This window comes from Eriocheir sinensis, chromosome 22 (assembly GCF_024679095.1).
Source record: "Eriocheir sinensis breed Jianghai 21 chromosome 22, ASM2467909v1, whole genome shotgun sequence".
Taxonomy (NCBI): domain Eukaryota; kingdom Metazoa; phylum Arthropoda; class Malacostraca; order Decapoda; family Varunidae; genus Eriocheir; species Eriocheir sinensis.
The window spans coordinates 6714760-6727952 of record NC_066530.1 but is presented as its reverse complement, the minus strand read 5'-3'; the positions used below and the strand labels follow the sequence as shown (position 1 = coordinate 6727952).

The following is a 13193-nucleotide window of genomic DNA, read 5'->3' as shown; positions in this document are numbered from 1 at the left end:
TATGGCGCACACTCGGCGAATAAATTAAACATCTATGTAAATGCCCGTAGCATTATTCAGAAGCGTAGCCACTTGATAATACATACAACTGCTGAAAAACCCGACTTCATTTTTATCACGGAAACATGGCTAACTACGCTTGACAGGTATCAGTAAAGTGAAGTAGCTATTAATGGTTACAATGCGTTTGCTAAGTGTCGTCTACACAAGAAGGGTGGTGGTGTAAAAAATATATACGAGAAGTAATTTAGAAGTCATTCAGCTTAACCCAACCGAGACAGAGGCATATGATTCTTTATTTGTACAAGTGACAATTAAAAATCAAAAGTATATTCTGGGCGTAATTTACCGACCTCCTAAATCAAATGAAGACGTTGATGGAAATCTCTACGCAGAAATAAATAGTATTATCAGAAATAGAAATGCGGTAATATACGGTGACTTTAATAACCCCTCCGTTAACTGGTCTAACCTCTCTAGCGACAGAGAAGGTTCTAGATTAGTAAACTTTGCGCAAGACACATTTCTTTATCAAACAGTTACCACGCCGACACGCGGAAACAACATTCTTGATATAGTCTTTACGACCGACAGTTACCTCATTAATGCCTGTGAGGTCGGCGAGCTATTTGCAAGCAGCGACCACAACATTATCAGATTTGTCTTGAATATTTAAACAAAAGCAAGAAAAAACTCACTTTTAATACCAAACTATAGTAAAGCGAATTTTATGGACCTAAGAAAAGAATTAGCATCAGTAAATTGGAACCATTTGCTTAATAACGTCAGCGTTAATGAAATGTATGACCGTTTCAGTGCACAAATCTCAGCGAGCGTAAATAAATTCATCCCACTTAAGCCACGAAGAAAAGAGAACCACAAGCCGTTGTGGATGACCAATTCCCTACAGAAAATCATCATCGAAAAAAGAAAATTGTATAAAAAATATAAACTGGCACAAAATTCACAGGATTATACTAATTATATCAACATCAAGAGAGAGTGCGACAAGTAAATCAGAAAACAGAAACGCGAGTATGAGATGATAATATCACTTGAGGCTAAGAAAAATCCTAGATTATTTTTCAGTTACATAAAAAAGAAAAAAAACTAATATCGGCCCACTATTAGAAAATGGCGACACAGTTAGCGATGATAAAGGCATGGCGTCGGTCCTCAACTCAACCTTCAGTAGCGTATTCACAAAAGAGAACATGACATCGATCCCCGCCCCGAAGACTATTTTCCAAGGCCCCGAAGAGGATAAGCTTACGTTGACCGAAAATGATATCAGTGAAGTGCGTGCGTACCTGCAAAAAATAGATCCGAATAAATCTCCGGATCCCGACAATTTATCTCCTCGCGTATCAAGAGAATGTAGCCAACAGCTAGAATTATCTATAACGTTAATGTTCAACAGATCATTAGCGCAGGCTAGCGTGCCTCTTGCATGGAAAATAGCCAATGTTACCCCGATCTTTGGAAATGGAGATAAAAAACAAGCTAGTAATTATCGTCCTATCAGCCTTACGTCTGTCCTAATTAAATTATTCGAAAAAAATAATCATGGATAAAGTGATCACGTTCCTCGAAAAACAAATGATTTGATAACTGATAATCAGCACGGATTTCGTAGTAACCGATCTTGCCTCACCAACTTATTAACTTTCTTCAATGACGTATACTAGTATATAGTAAGAGTAGGTAGGAAGACACCCACCGAACGGGCGTGAGGTACTCCCGGTGAGGATATATGGGAAGCGAGGAGGGTGCTGAAGCCCTTCAAAGACCCTTCCCATGTCCTCACTGACCGTTTCCCTTTTGTCTCATCAACTCCAGAAAGTAGTTCAGCATGCTCTCTAAAGACTTATCCTCTCTTTTTCTACACCACACTACATTCACACAACATACACACCTTTTCCCAAAATTCAAAATTCAAAATGGCGCACAAAAACACTGCCTCGGAGTCCCCGCCTGGGGGGAGACCATAAATTCCCCCGAGGAGGACACCACTTCTGGCTGCCGACTTGAGAGGGGTCCTGATAACTCCTCGAACCTTCTCCTTATCAATTTCTGCAACATTCGCGGTCTTAGTTCCAATTTCCATTCTGTGGAACACCATCTCTCCTCCTCTAAACCTCACCTTCTCTTCCTCACCGAAACACAGGTTTCTGAGGCTACTGACAGCAACCTCTACTCTGTTCCCTCCTACTATCTCTATCCTAAATTTCAATCAAAGGCTGGATGTTGCGCCTGCGTGCGCAATGACATCACTTGCTCTCGTGCCCACGACCTTGACTCTTCTGAATTTTCCACCATCTGGCTAAGACTACATTGTCATACTATTACTAAATACATCTGTGCTGCTTATCTCTCACCTAACTCTACTAACTATGTAAAATTCTTTGACTATTTGAACTCTAAAGTGGAGGACATCTTGAGCCACTCTCCCTTCGCTGTAATCTCCATCTTGGAAGATATCAATGTTCACCACCAGCTTTGGCTTTCATCCTCTTTCACTGACCAGCCTGGTGAACAAGCCTACAACTTTGCTCTCCTCAACGATCTAGAGAACCCTACTCGTATTCCCGACCGTCTTGGAGACAGGCCCAACATTCTAGACCTCTTTCTTACCTCTAATCCTTCTGCTTACTCTGTCAAACTGTTCTCTCCGTTGGGCTCCTCCGATCACAGCCTTATTTCTGTATCCTGTCCTATCGCTCCTGTTCATCCTCTGAACCCACCGAAGAGACGATGCTTCTGACATTTTTCCTCAGCTCGGTGGAACGACCTGAGGATGTACTTTTCCGATTTCCGGTGAAATGATTACTGTTGCCAGGAGAGAGACCCCTCTGTGTGTGCCCAACGCATCACAGAGGTGATTGTCTCTGGAATGGAGGCATACATTCCACGTTCTTTCTCTACTCCTCATGCTAAGAAGCCTTGGTTTAATCATGCTTGTTCTCGTGCTATTAAAGATAGAGAGGCAGCTCACAAAAGGTTCCAGAGCCTTCGCACTCCTTCTAACCATGAACTTTACATTTCAGCCAGGAATCGTGCCAAATCTATTTTTCGACTTACCAAAACCTCTTTCATCAATAGAAAATGTCAACACCTTGCTTTTTCTAATTCTTCCCGTGACTTCTGGCACCTAGCCAAAAATATCTCCTCCAATTTCACTTCTTCCTCTTTCCTTCCTCTCCTTAACCCTGACGGGAGTACTGCCGTCTCATCTATCTCTAAGACTGAACTCTTCGCTCAAATTTTCTGTAAGAACTCCACCCTTGACGATTCTGGGCATATGCCTCCTACTCATCCCCCCTCTGACTCTTTCATGCCTGTTATTAAGATTCTTAAGAATGATGTCTTCTATGCCTTCTCTGGCCTCAACTCTCAGAAGGCTTATGGACCTGATGGAGTGCCTCCTATTGTCCTTAAAAACTGTGCTTCCGTGCTGACACCCTGCATAGTCAAACTCTTTCGTCTCTGCCTATCAACATCTACCTTTCCTTCCTACTGGAAATATGCCTTTGTACAGCCTGTGCCTAAGAAGGGTGACCGATCCAATCCCTCAAACTACTGCCCTATAGCTTTACTTTCCTGTCTATCGAAAGCTTTTGAATCAATCCTTAACAGGAAGACTCAAAAGCACCTTTCCACTTCTAACCTTCTATCTGATCGCCAGTATGGGTTCCGCAAAGGGCGTTCTACTGGCGATCTTCTTGCTCTCTTAACTGACTCCTGGTCATCCTCTCTTAGCCGTTTCGGTTAAACTTTCTCAGTTGCGCAAGACATATCGAAAGCCTTCGATAGAGTCTGGCACAGGTCTTTGCTTTCTAAACTGCCCTCTTTCGAATTCTATTCCTCTCTCTGTTCCTTTATCTCCAGTTTCCTTTCCGGCCGTTCTATCTCTGCGGTGGTAGACGGTCACTGATCTTCCCCTAAACCTATCAACAGTGGTGTTCCACAGGGCTCTGTCCTATCACCCACTCTTTTCCTGTTATTCATGAATGATCTTCTTTCCATAACAAACTATCCTGTCCACTCATACACCGACGACTCCAGTCTGCATTATTCAACTTCTTTCAAAAGAAGGCCATCCTAACAGGAAGTACATGACTCCAGACTGGAGGCTGCAGAACGCTTAACCTCAGACCTTGCTATCATTTCCGATTGGGGCAGAAGGATCCTTGTGTCCTTCAATGCCTCAAAAACTCAATTTCTCCACTTATCAACTCGACACAATTTTCCAAACACCTATCCCCCATTCTTCTTCAACACTATATATCCTCGGTCTATCCTTAACTCAAAATCTCAACTGGAAACTTCATATCTCCTCTCTCGCTAAATCAGCTTCCTCGAGGTTGGGCGTTCTGTATCGTCTCCACCAGTTCTTCTCCCTCGCACAGTTGCTATCCATATACAGGGGCCTTGTCCGCCCTCGAATGGAGTATGCATCTCACGTGTGGGGGGGCTCCACTCACACAGCTCTTCTGGACAGAGTGGAATCAATGGCTCTTCATCTCATCAGCTCTTCTCGAGTGGAACGCCAGCACTCCTCGGACGAGCAGCCGGGTGGCCCTTCTACGGAGGCGAGGTGGACCCGTGGGGTCATCCTCGCTTAGGGCCACCCCTCCGTGGTCAAGTTGACCAGTCGGCTGCTCGCACGTGTCAGCTATGGGTGTCTGCTGGGCGCCTGCCCAGAGAGCCCGTGCCTCCGTCGCTGCTCGCCGGCTCTTACTCGTGGCTGTGGCGGCGGCGGAGGCTTCCCCACACCCGCCGCACGCCAGCGGCGGGTTCCCCCCCGCGACGGGCCGTCGGACCGACAAAGGCCCGTTCCCCCTTTTTTAGGGGGAGAATCCTAAAAGAAGAAAGAAGCTCTCCTCCTCCTACTGATAGTCTTCTACCTCAGAAATTCCGTCGCGATGTTGCCTCTCTTTCTATCCTCTATCGCTATTTTCACGCTGACTGCTCTTCTGAACTTGCTAACTGCATGCCTCCCTCCCTCACACGGCCCCGCTGCACGCGACTTTTACTCATGCTCATCCCTATACTGTCCAAACCCCTTATGCAAGAGTTAACCAACATCTTCACTCTTCCTCCCTCACGCTGGTATACTCTGGAACAATTTCCCTTAATCTGTATTTCCTCCTGCCTACGACTTGAACTCTTTCAAGAGGAGGGTATCAGGACAACTCTCCTTCCGAAATTGACCTCTCTTTCGGCCACCTCTTTTGATTCTCTTTATAGGAGCAGCGAGTAGCGGGCTTTTTGTTTCTATTATTGTTTCCTTTTTTTGTGCCCTTGAGCTGTCTCCTTTGTTGTGAAAAAAAATCCAGCTGGGACGCCCGAGCCCTATATGACTTAATTTACCTAGACTTTCAGAAAGCGTTTGATAAAGTTCCCCACGTTAGGCTTATTTCAAAACTGCGTTCCCACGGTATAAGTGACCATCTGTGCGCGTGGATTCATGACTGGCTCATAGATAGACAACAGCGTGTTCTTCTCAATGGTGAAGTATCCGATTGGCAACCCGTAACCAGTGGCGTGCACAAGGGTCGGTCCTGGGTCCAACACTATTCATTATTTACGTGAATGATTTAGAGACTGATATCCCATCAAAAGTAGCCAAATTCGCCGATGACACCAAATTAGGAGGTACGGTAACGAACAGAAAAAATTGCGAGGATATTCAATCAGATTTAACATGACTTGCCGATTGGAGCGACAAGTGGCAAATGTGTTTCAACTTAGATAAATGTAAAGTAATGCACATAGGTGAAAAGAACCCTAACTTTAAATATCAAATTCAAGGACATGAGCTCAGCGATGTAAAACAAGAAAAAAAATCTTGGTGTCATTATCAGTATCACTCCTAAAATGAACGATCAATGTACAGCGGCGATTAAAAAAGCCAATATGATGTTAGGATTAATGTCAAGAAACTTTGATTATAAATCACCCGAACTTATGAAGAGATTATATTCAGCATTTGTAAGACCACATCTAGAATTCGCCGTCCAGTTCTGGTCACCGAATTATATCAAAGATAAAATTTTGCTAGAAAAGATACAGAGACGAGCAAACAAATAAATTCCAGCGTTCCGTAACTTGCCGTATGGCGAGCGTTTAAAGCGTTTAGATATGTTTTCCTTAAAAAAGGCGAAGGGTAAGAGGGGACTTTATCGAAGTGTTCAAATCCTTAATAGATTCGAAAACATGAACCCAGAAAGTCTATTTCAGAGAGACCCTAACACAATAACACGCAGCAACGGTATGAAGTTGAAGGGAACCAGATGTAACACAGTGACGCGCACAAGTTATTTCAATAATAGAATCGTTGATCACTGGAATAGACTCCCACCGTCAGTAGTTAGCGCACAGAGTATCAATAGCTTCAAGTCTTCATTGGATAAGTACTTCAGGAATATAAGATTTTACTGACCCTTCTCGTATGTTTCAGGCACACTTCAGCACGGCGCCAACCTGACGATTTAATAATTTCCCCCACAGCTTAAGTCACCAGTAGCGTAAGTTAAGGGTAGTAATTTCCTCTTATTTCTCTCTTTACTGTAAAATTTCCATGTCCCTTTCTTCCTTAAGGGCACATGGTGTTCTCTTCTAACTATTTCCTGCCGGCATGTTGCCTTAGGGAGAGGTGGGTGGGGAGGAGCCTTTATCTATTCTATCCTGTCCTACCACACGTAGATTACAAGTAGTAGCGGTAGTAGACAGACACCCTCGCCATAGACCGCCAGGTCTTCTGGTGTCTGTTCTTCCTATGTATTCTTGTGTAGTCCTATGTATTCCTCCCCGTACTCTTCGTCATCCTCCCCCTCCTCATCTTCATCCTCCTCCTCCTTCTCCTCCTCCTCCTCCTTTTCCTCCTCCTCTTCCTTCTCCTCCCTTGCATACAGACGTAGACGCAAGACCATCCTCCCAGCAATATCCTGTGAAGACGGATCACACTTTCCCGGATCAAGAGCCAACACCAAGGTTGCTTTAAAACCGGTGGGTGACAGCATTGTTAGAGAACAATTGACTGAGTTCTGTGGAAGAAGCGTAAAGAACAGGAGACGGCACTGTATTCCTGGTGCAAAACTACAAGATATAGAAGAAACGGCAGACTTCGTCTCAGATCGAACGAAACAGGACACACTCTTTGTCTTGCACGCTTTAACGAACAACGTTCAATCAATGTGCACGGAGGAAATTTTAGCTAACTACCGACGAGTGATCCGCCGCTACAAGGAAAAATCACGACACATCATATATATATATATATATATATATATATATATATATATATATATATATATATATATATATATATATATATATATATATATATATATATATATATACATGTATATATATATATTGTCTCCAGGATTCTTCCGAGAATCGACGCCTTCACAGGCTTCCACAGAAAGGCGTCAAACATCAACAACAGATTAAAGCACCTCTGTCAGGACGAGGTAGTTTCGTTCGCAAATGCGTGGGATCATTTCTATGATAACCCCGACCTTTTCCGTCCTGACGGTCTTCACCTTAATGAGATTGGCTCAGCGCGGTTTGGTAGGTTGCTGAACGATGAGGTACTTTTGTACTAAAAAAACTCCAAGCGCGGGAGAGACACCAAAGTGCCGTAAACAACCAAACAGTAGATACATCAAGTCCTCCAATATAAAACACACGCAAACACCAGACTGCTGTGCCTCGAAGCGTTGAAGTCAAGAAGGACATTTCTGTCCTATACACCAACACACGGAGCTTAATACCTAAACGGGATGAGTTACTTATCTACATTGACGTGGAAAGACCGGACCTGATTGCAATCACCGAAAGGTGGGCCACCTCTGACCACCTAATGACCGAATTCTCAATTCCGAGATACGAAAGCTTATACAAAAACAGACCACAAGAAAGGAGGAGGTGTTATATGGTACGTCAAGAACAAATACCCGGCCGTGAAAATAACCAAAGAGGACTCAGAGAAATATGAAACCGTTTATGTTGAACTGGAAACTAGCAAGCACAACAAAATAACGATTGGAATCGTATACAGACCTCCAAAGCAACAAGCAGCGGACGACGCAGCGCTGTATGAGGAAATTCACACCATAACACAAAACAAGCAGTCAGTCATTATTGGGGACTTTACCTGTTCCAACATTGACTGGACCACAATGAATGGAGATCGGGAGGGTAACAGACTGCCCGAAATGCTAGAAGACACTTTTCTAACTCAGATCGTTACCCAACCGACAAGGGAAAATAATTTATTGGACCTAGTACTCGTAAGTGATTCCGACCTCACACGTGAATGTCAAGTGGGCGAAAAACTAGGCGGTTGCGACCATCACCTAATTCGCCTTAAGATCAGAACAGAATATGAACTCACCGAAAACACGTCCAAGATTCCAAACTACAATCGAGCCAATTTTAATATCGCTCGTGAGCTGCTAACACAGACAACTTGGGAACCCATAAACTTCACTCCTGTGGACAGCGCGTGGAACGGCTTCAAGAACAAATTCCTAGAGGTAGAGAGAACAACTGTTCCCGTGAAGACTAGGAGAACAAATAATGCCATAAGCCCACCATGGATTACTACCCAAGTTAGACCGGCGATTAATTCAATGAAGAGAAAATACAACTTGCTAAAGGAAAACAGCACTGATGAGGCACGCGAACATTACCATCAAAGCCTCACAGCTTGCAGAACTCTCATTCGACAGCGTAAACGCGATTATGAATAGCAAATTGCACGCGAAGCCAAGTCCAACCATAAAAAGTTCTTCACGTATATAAGAACCAAACAGAAGACAAAAAGCAATGTCGGTCCCCTAAAAGATGAAAGGGACGTACTAACCCAGGACAGCAGACAAATGGTCGAAATTCTAAACAAAAATCTTCGCGTCTGCGTTCACGGTCGAGAGCACCCAGTCCGTACCCGAGAGCCCTACCCCACCGATGGGAGTCACACCCCTAGAAATTGGCACAATCGACGAACGGGATGTGAAAAAGTACCTATAGAGAAACTCGAGACAAACAAGTCAACCGGACCCGACGACTTGTCACCCAGGCTGCTCAAGGAACTCAAGCGGCAAATCCTCAAGCCACTCACCGCCATCTATGATCTGACACTACAACAAAACAAAGTTCCAAAAGACTGGAAGCAAGCGAACGTAGCACCGATCTACATAAAGGGAAACAAAGGCGTGGCCGTAAACTACAGACCAATCAGCTTGACCTCAGTGGCGGGAAAAATTCTCGAGAAGATCATCAGAGACAAACTCGTTAAGTTCCTTGAAGACAACAACATCATTTCCGATGCTCAGCACGGTTTCAAGAATAAGCGCTCATGCTGAACCAACTTACTGGATTTCTTCCAAGGTATATATGAAAACCGGGATAATCTTATCCCCAGTGATGTTATATATCTAGACTTTCAAAAAGCCTTTGACAAAGTGCCACACGAAAGACTCCTCTAGAAACTTAAGTCGGCGGGGTTAGGCGACAATCTGACAACGTGGATCAAAGACTGGCTCACTGGAAGAAAACAACGAGCTGTACTCAACGGACAGGTCTCCGAGTGCCTCCCGGTCACAAGTGGAGTGCCACAGGGGTCAGTGCTGGGACCCATACTCTTCATTATATATATCAACGACCTTGACCTAGGATTAAAATCCACTCTTTCAAAATTTGCCGACGACACAAAGGTGGGTGGGAAGGCCCTCACGACAGCAGACTGCGAAATTATCCAGAGACCTGGACCAGATCACTCAGTGGTCAGAAAAATGGTTGATGTCCTTCAACACTACCAAATGCAAAGTAATGCATATCGGATCCAGAAACAGCAACCACACATACCACATGAGTGGCGAACCACTACAGGTAGTGCAAGAGGAAAGAGACCTCAGGGTCACTATCAGCAGTGACTTGAAACAAACAAAACACTGCAAGTCTGCCTGTAAGAAAGCCAACACTATTCTCGGGTTCATTGCGAGGAACTTCGAATACACGCCGAGAGTTACGTTATCCTTGTATAATCCGCTGGTAAGGCCCCACCAGGAATACGCCGTGCAGTTCTGGTCTCCAAACTACAGGAAAGACATTGCATCACTTGAGAGAGTACAGCGCCGCGCCACGAAGATGATACCAACACTGAGGACGAAGCCCTACGAAGAGCGACTCGAGCGACTCAACCTCTTCACGTTGGAAAAGAGACGACTGCGGGGAGACATGATACAAGTCTTTAAGTACCTGAACAAGCTCAGCAATGTTGATCACTCCAAACTCTTCACGCCACAAACAAACCCGAGGACAAGAAACAACGGAAAAACACTTCAAGCAAAGCGATGCAATACCGACATCGGCAGGAGTTATTTCTCGAATAGAGTTGTTCGCCACTGGAACAGCCTTTCTGCAGAAGTGGTTAGCGCAGAGACAATCAACTCCTTCAAGAAACGCATTGATCGCCACTTTGCTGCATCGGGAGTAAACTGAACGGATCCAAGAGTAGGTACACAAGTGCATTAATCCTTCCCTGCAGGCCACTCCAATGGTTAACGGATTGATTAAATCACTGAAAGCAGGCAGCCTTGTAATGAGCCAACAGGCTTTCTGCTGCCTGCTAGTACATGTTTCCATGTTTCCTCCTCTTCCTCCTACTACTACTACAACTACTACTACTACTACTACTACCACCACAACTACTACTTTTACTACTAGTACTCCATCAATTATTTTGGCAGATCTGACAACAACAAAATTATAAAACCACACACAACAACAATAACAGCAACACCACAAGCAGTGGAGAGCGGTGTTCTTTCCCTGATTACCTGGGGATTAACAGTTCATTTTCCTACGGTGTGTCAAAATTCATCAGTGTTCTTGTTTTTAGTTTCAATGACAAGTGGGACCAGCTATAAATGGAGGTGATAATACCTAGTTCTGTGTACATGAAGGAGCAGGGATCGAGTGCTGTGTATCAAGTGATGACCTGATTTGAACTGACTGCTGGAACTCCATTACATGAACACCATCTAGGGACAACATTATAATAACAGCCACAACACTGTGCTGGGAGGGGAGATACCGGACCTTAACTTAAGTTTGTGTACATGAGGGAGTGTAGAGCGAGTATTGTGTACCAAGTGACGACCTCATTATTTTGATCTGACTGCTTGATTCTCAAAATCACAGCAATGTTATCAAGAAACTAAAACTTCACAATTACAGCAACAGTTTACACTCACTTGAGATTGTGGCTTGCCTTAAACTGACTGCGTGAACCCCACAATTGCAGCAAAATTATCAATAAACTCAAACTACACAATTACAACATCATCTTCAAATAACATTATATCTTGAAATAGCAACATTATAATTTGAATAGTGTATCTGGCAACTGTATATCGCAACATTACATCTAGTAACACTGCAACAAGAAACAATAACATTATATACTCACTTGAGGTTGACATAGATTCCACTGCAGACCATATTGAGCAAATGAATTGGGACTGCAGCCATCGTGATGGAGTCAAACTTCTCAAACATTACAGCAAGCATTATAGCTGAAAGAAGGGATTAAATCGTTGGTAGATATGAAGTTTAAAGACACAAATATATGTAGGTATGCATGTATGTAACTCATGTACTCTATGAAGGATATACAATACATCCAGATCGTTGCTAGATAACCAGAAAAGTGCAAGACGAAGGGCTCGGTCACACAAGCTCGGCAAGTCGACAGATTTTACGGGAAACTCGGGAATATTTTACCAGAATATCGGCCACAAGCACGACGTTTTATTTTTCTCCTGGGGTCGGCAAGTTATGGTCACAAGACGAAGAAGAGTGTGTTACAGATGCTCGCATTTATGTGTCCTGCTTCTGTATAATTGGAGTAACCAAGGTGAGTAGGTCTTGGAACTGAGTCTCGTCCAAGCGTAGCCACTGCCTCATCGGGTCTGGGTCCTTACTGCTGAGTTATCGTAGCAACCTGTAACACACATTCTCCCTTTTCCTATATACGAGCCAACCATTCACGAGTCTACAGGCGCTTTCTTTTAATTTCTTCCTTTTCCATCTAAGCAATCGCTGCAACGTCTGGATCCATTGCTTGTTTCGCTTCTTTTCAGCTGATATTTCCCAGAATGCAACAGTCCTCCGTGTGACCAAACTCGAGGCTATTTTCGAGGCAGAAAATTTCGGCAGACAAAAAAATAGATTGTGTGACCGCGCCTTAATTAAGTCCATATTCTCAGACTCTTTTGGCTCTCACATCAACTATTATCGAAGGCCACAAAGGAGTTAAGTCGGGTTCTGGTGAGTTTTTTTTATATTTATGGTGCAGAGGCCATGTCATATCACTAGACTCATAAATCTATCCGTGGAAAGACCCACAACAACCTCTATGAAGGTCTGTGGGTGTGTATAGGGTCCATTTTTTCAGGGGCTTTCAGGTCGAATAACATCTATTTTCAAAGCCTACAAAGGAAATTAGTCAGGCTCTCATGAGTGATTTTTACATTCACAGTACAGAACCCTTGTCAAACTATCACTAGGCTCAAGAAACTACTCATGGACATACCCACAACAACCTCCACGAAAGCCATACCAAATGTTGGGGCGAAGGCCATGAAATGTTTAAGAATAGGGGCCTTAGAGTCCCTTAAAACCCTGCAGTCTTCACTCACCACAGGAAGTGGAGGTGACAGTGACTGAGAAGGTGATGAAAAGCATCATAAAGAAGGAATAGGCGTGGGGCTGGAGACCGATAAGCCAGTAGGAAATGATACAGTACACAATGGTCTCCACGAGCAGGCCAGGCATCTGTGGGGAGGGAGAGATTTTACTGTGTTATATTATAGTTTATAGACAATGTTTACAAACATAGAATGCTTAAGATGATAAGGACACAAAAGGCTAGAACAGAGAGAGAGAGAGAGAGAGAGAGAGAGAGAGAGAGAGAGAGAGAGAGAGAGAGAGAGAGAGAGAGAGAGAGAGAGAGAGAGAGAGAGAGATTTACAGAGATTTACATAGAAAATCAGACGACAGTGACGGTCGAGCTTATTTTTGAAGGAGTCAATCGTGTTACACTGGACCACTGATGGTGGAAGCTTATTCCATTCTCGCACTACAACGTTGGTGAAGAAAAATTTGGTGCAGTCTGAATT

At 43.9% G+C, this 13193-nt stretch overlaps 1 protein-coding gene across 5 annotated transcripts in view; it reads right to left on the bottom strand.

The window, feature by feature from the left end:
* LOC127001969 (protein scarlet-like) overlaps nt 1-13193 on the bottom strand; it is a 102177-nt gene that overhangs the window by 43319 nt on the left and 45665 nt on the right. For all 5 annotated transcript variants that reach the window (XM_050867266.1, XM_050867270.1, XM_050867268.1 and 2 more), the window contains 2 exons: nt 12714-12849; nt 11483-11588 (listed from right to left, as the gene is read on the bottom strand). In XM_050867266.1, the coding sequence (XP_050723223.1) occupies nt 11483-11588; nt 12714-12849 (242 nt within the window). The remainder of the gene's footprint in view (nt 1-11482; nt 11589-12713; nt 12850-13193) is intronic.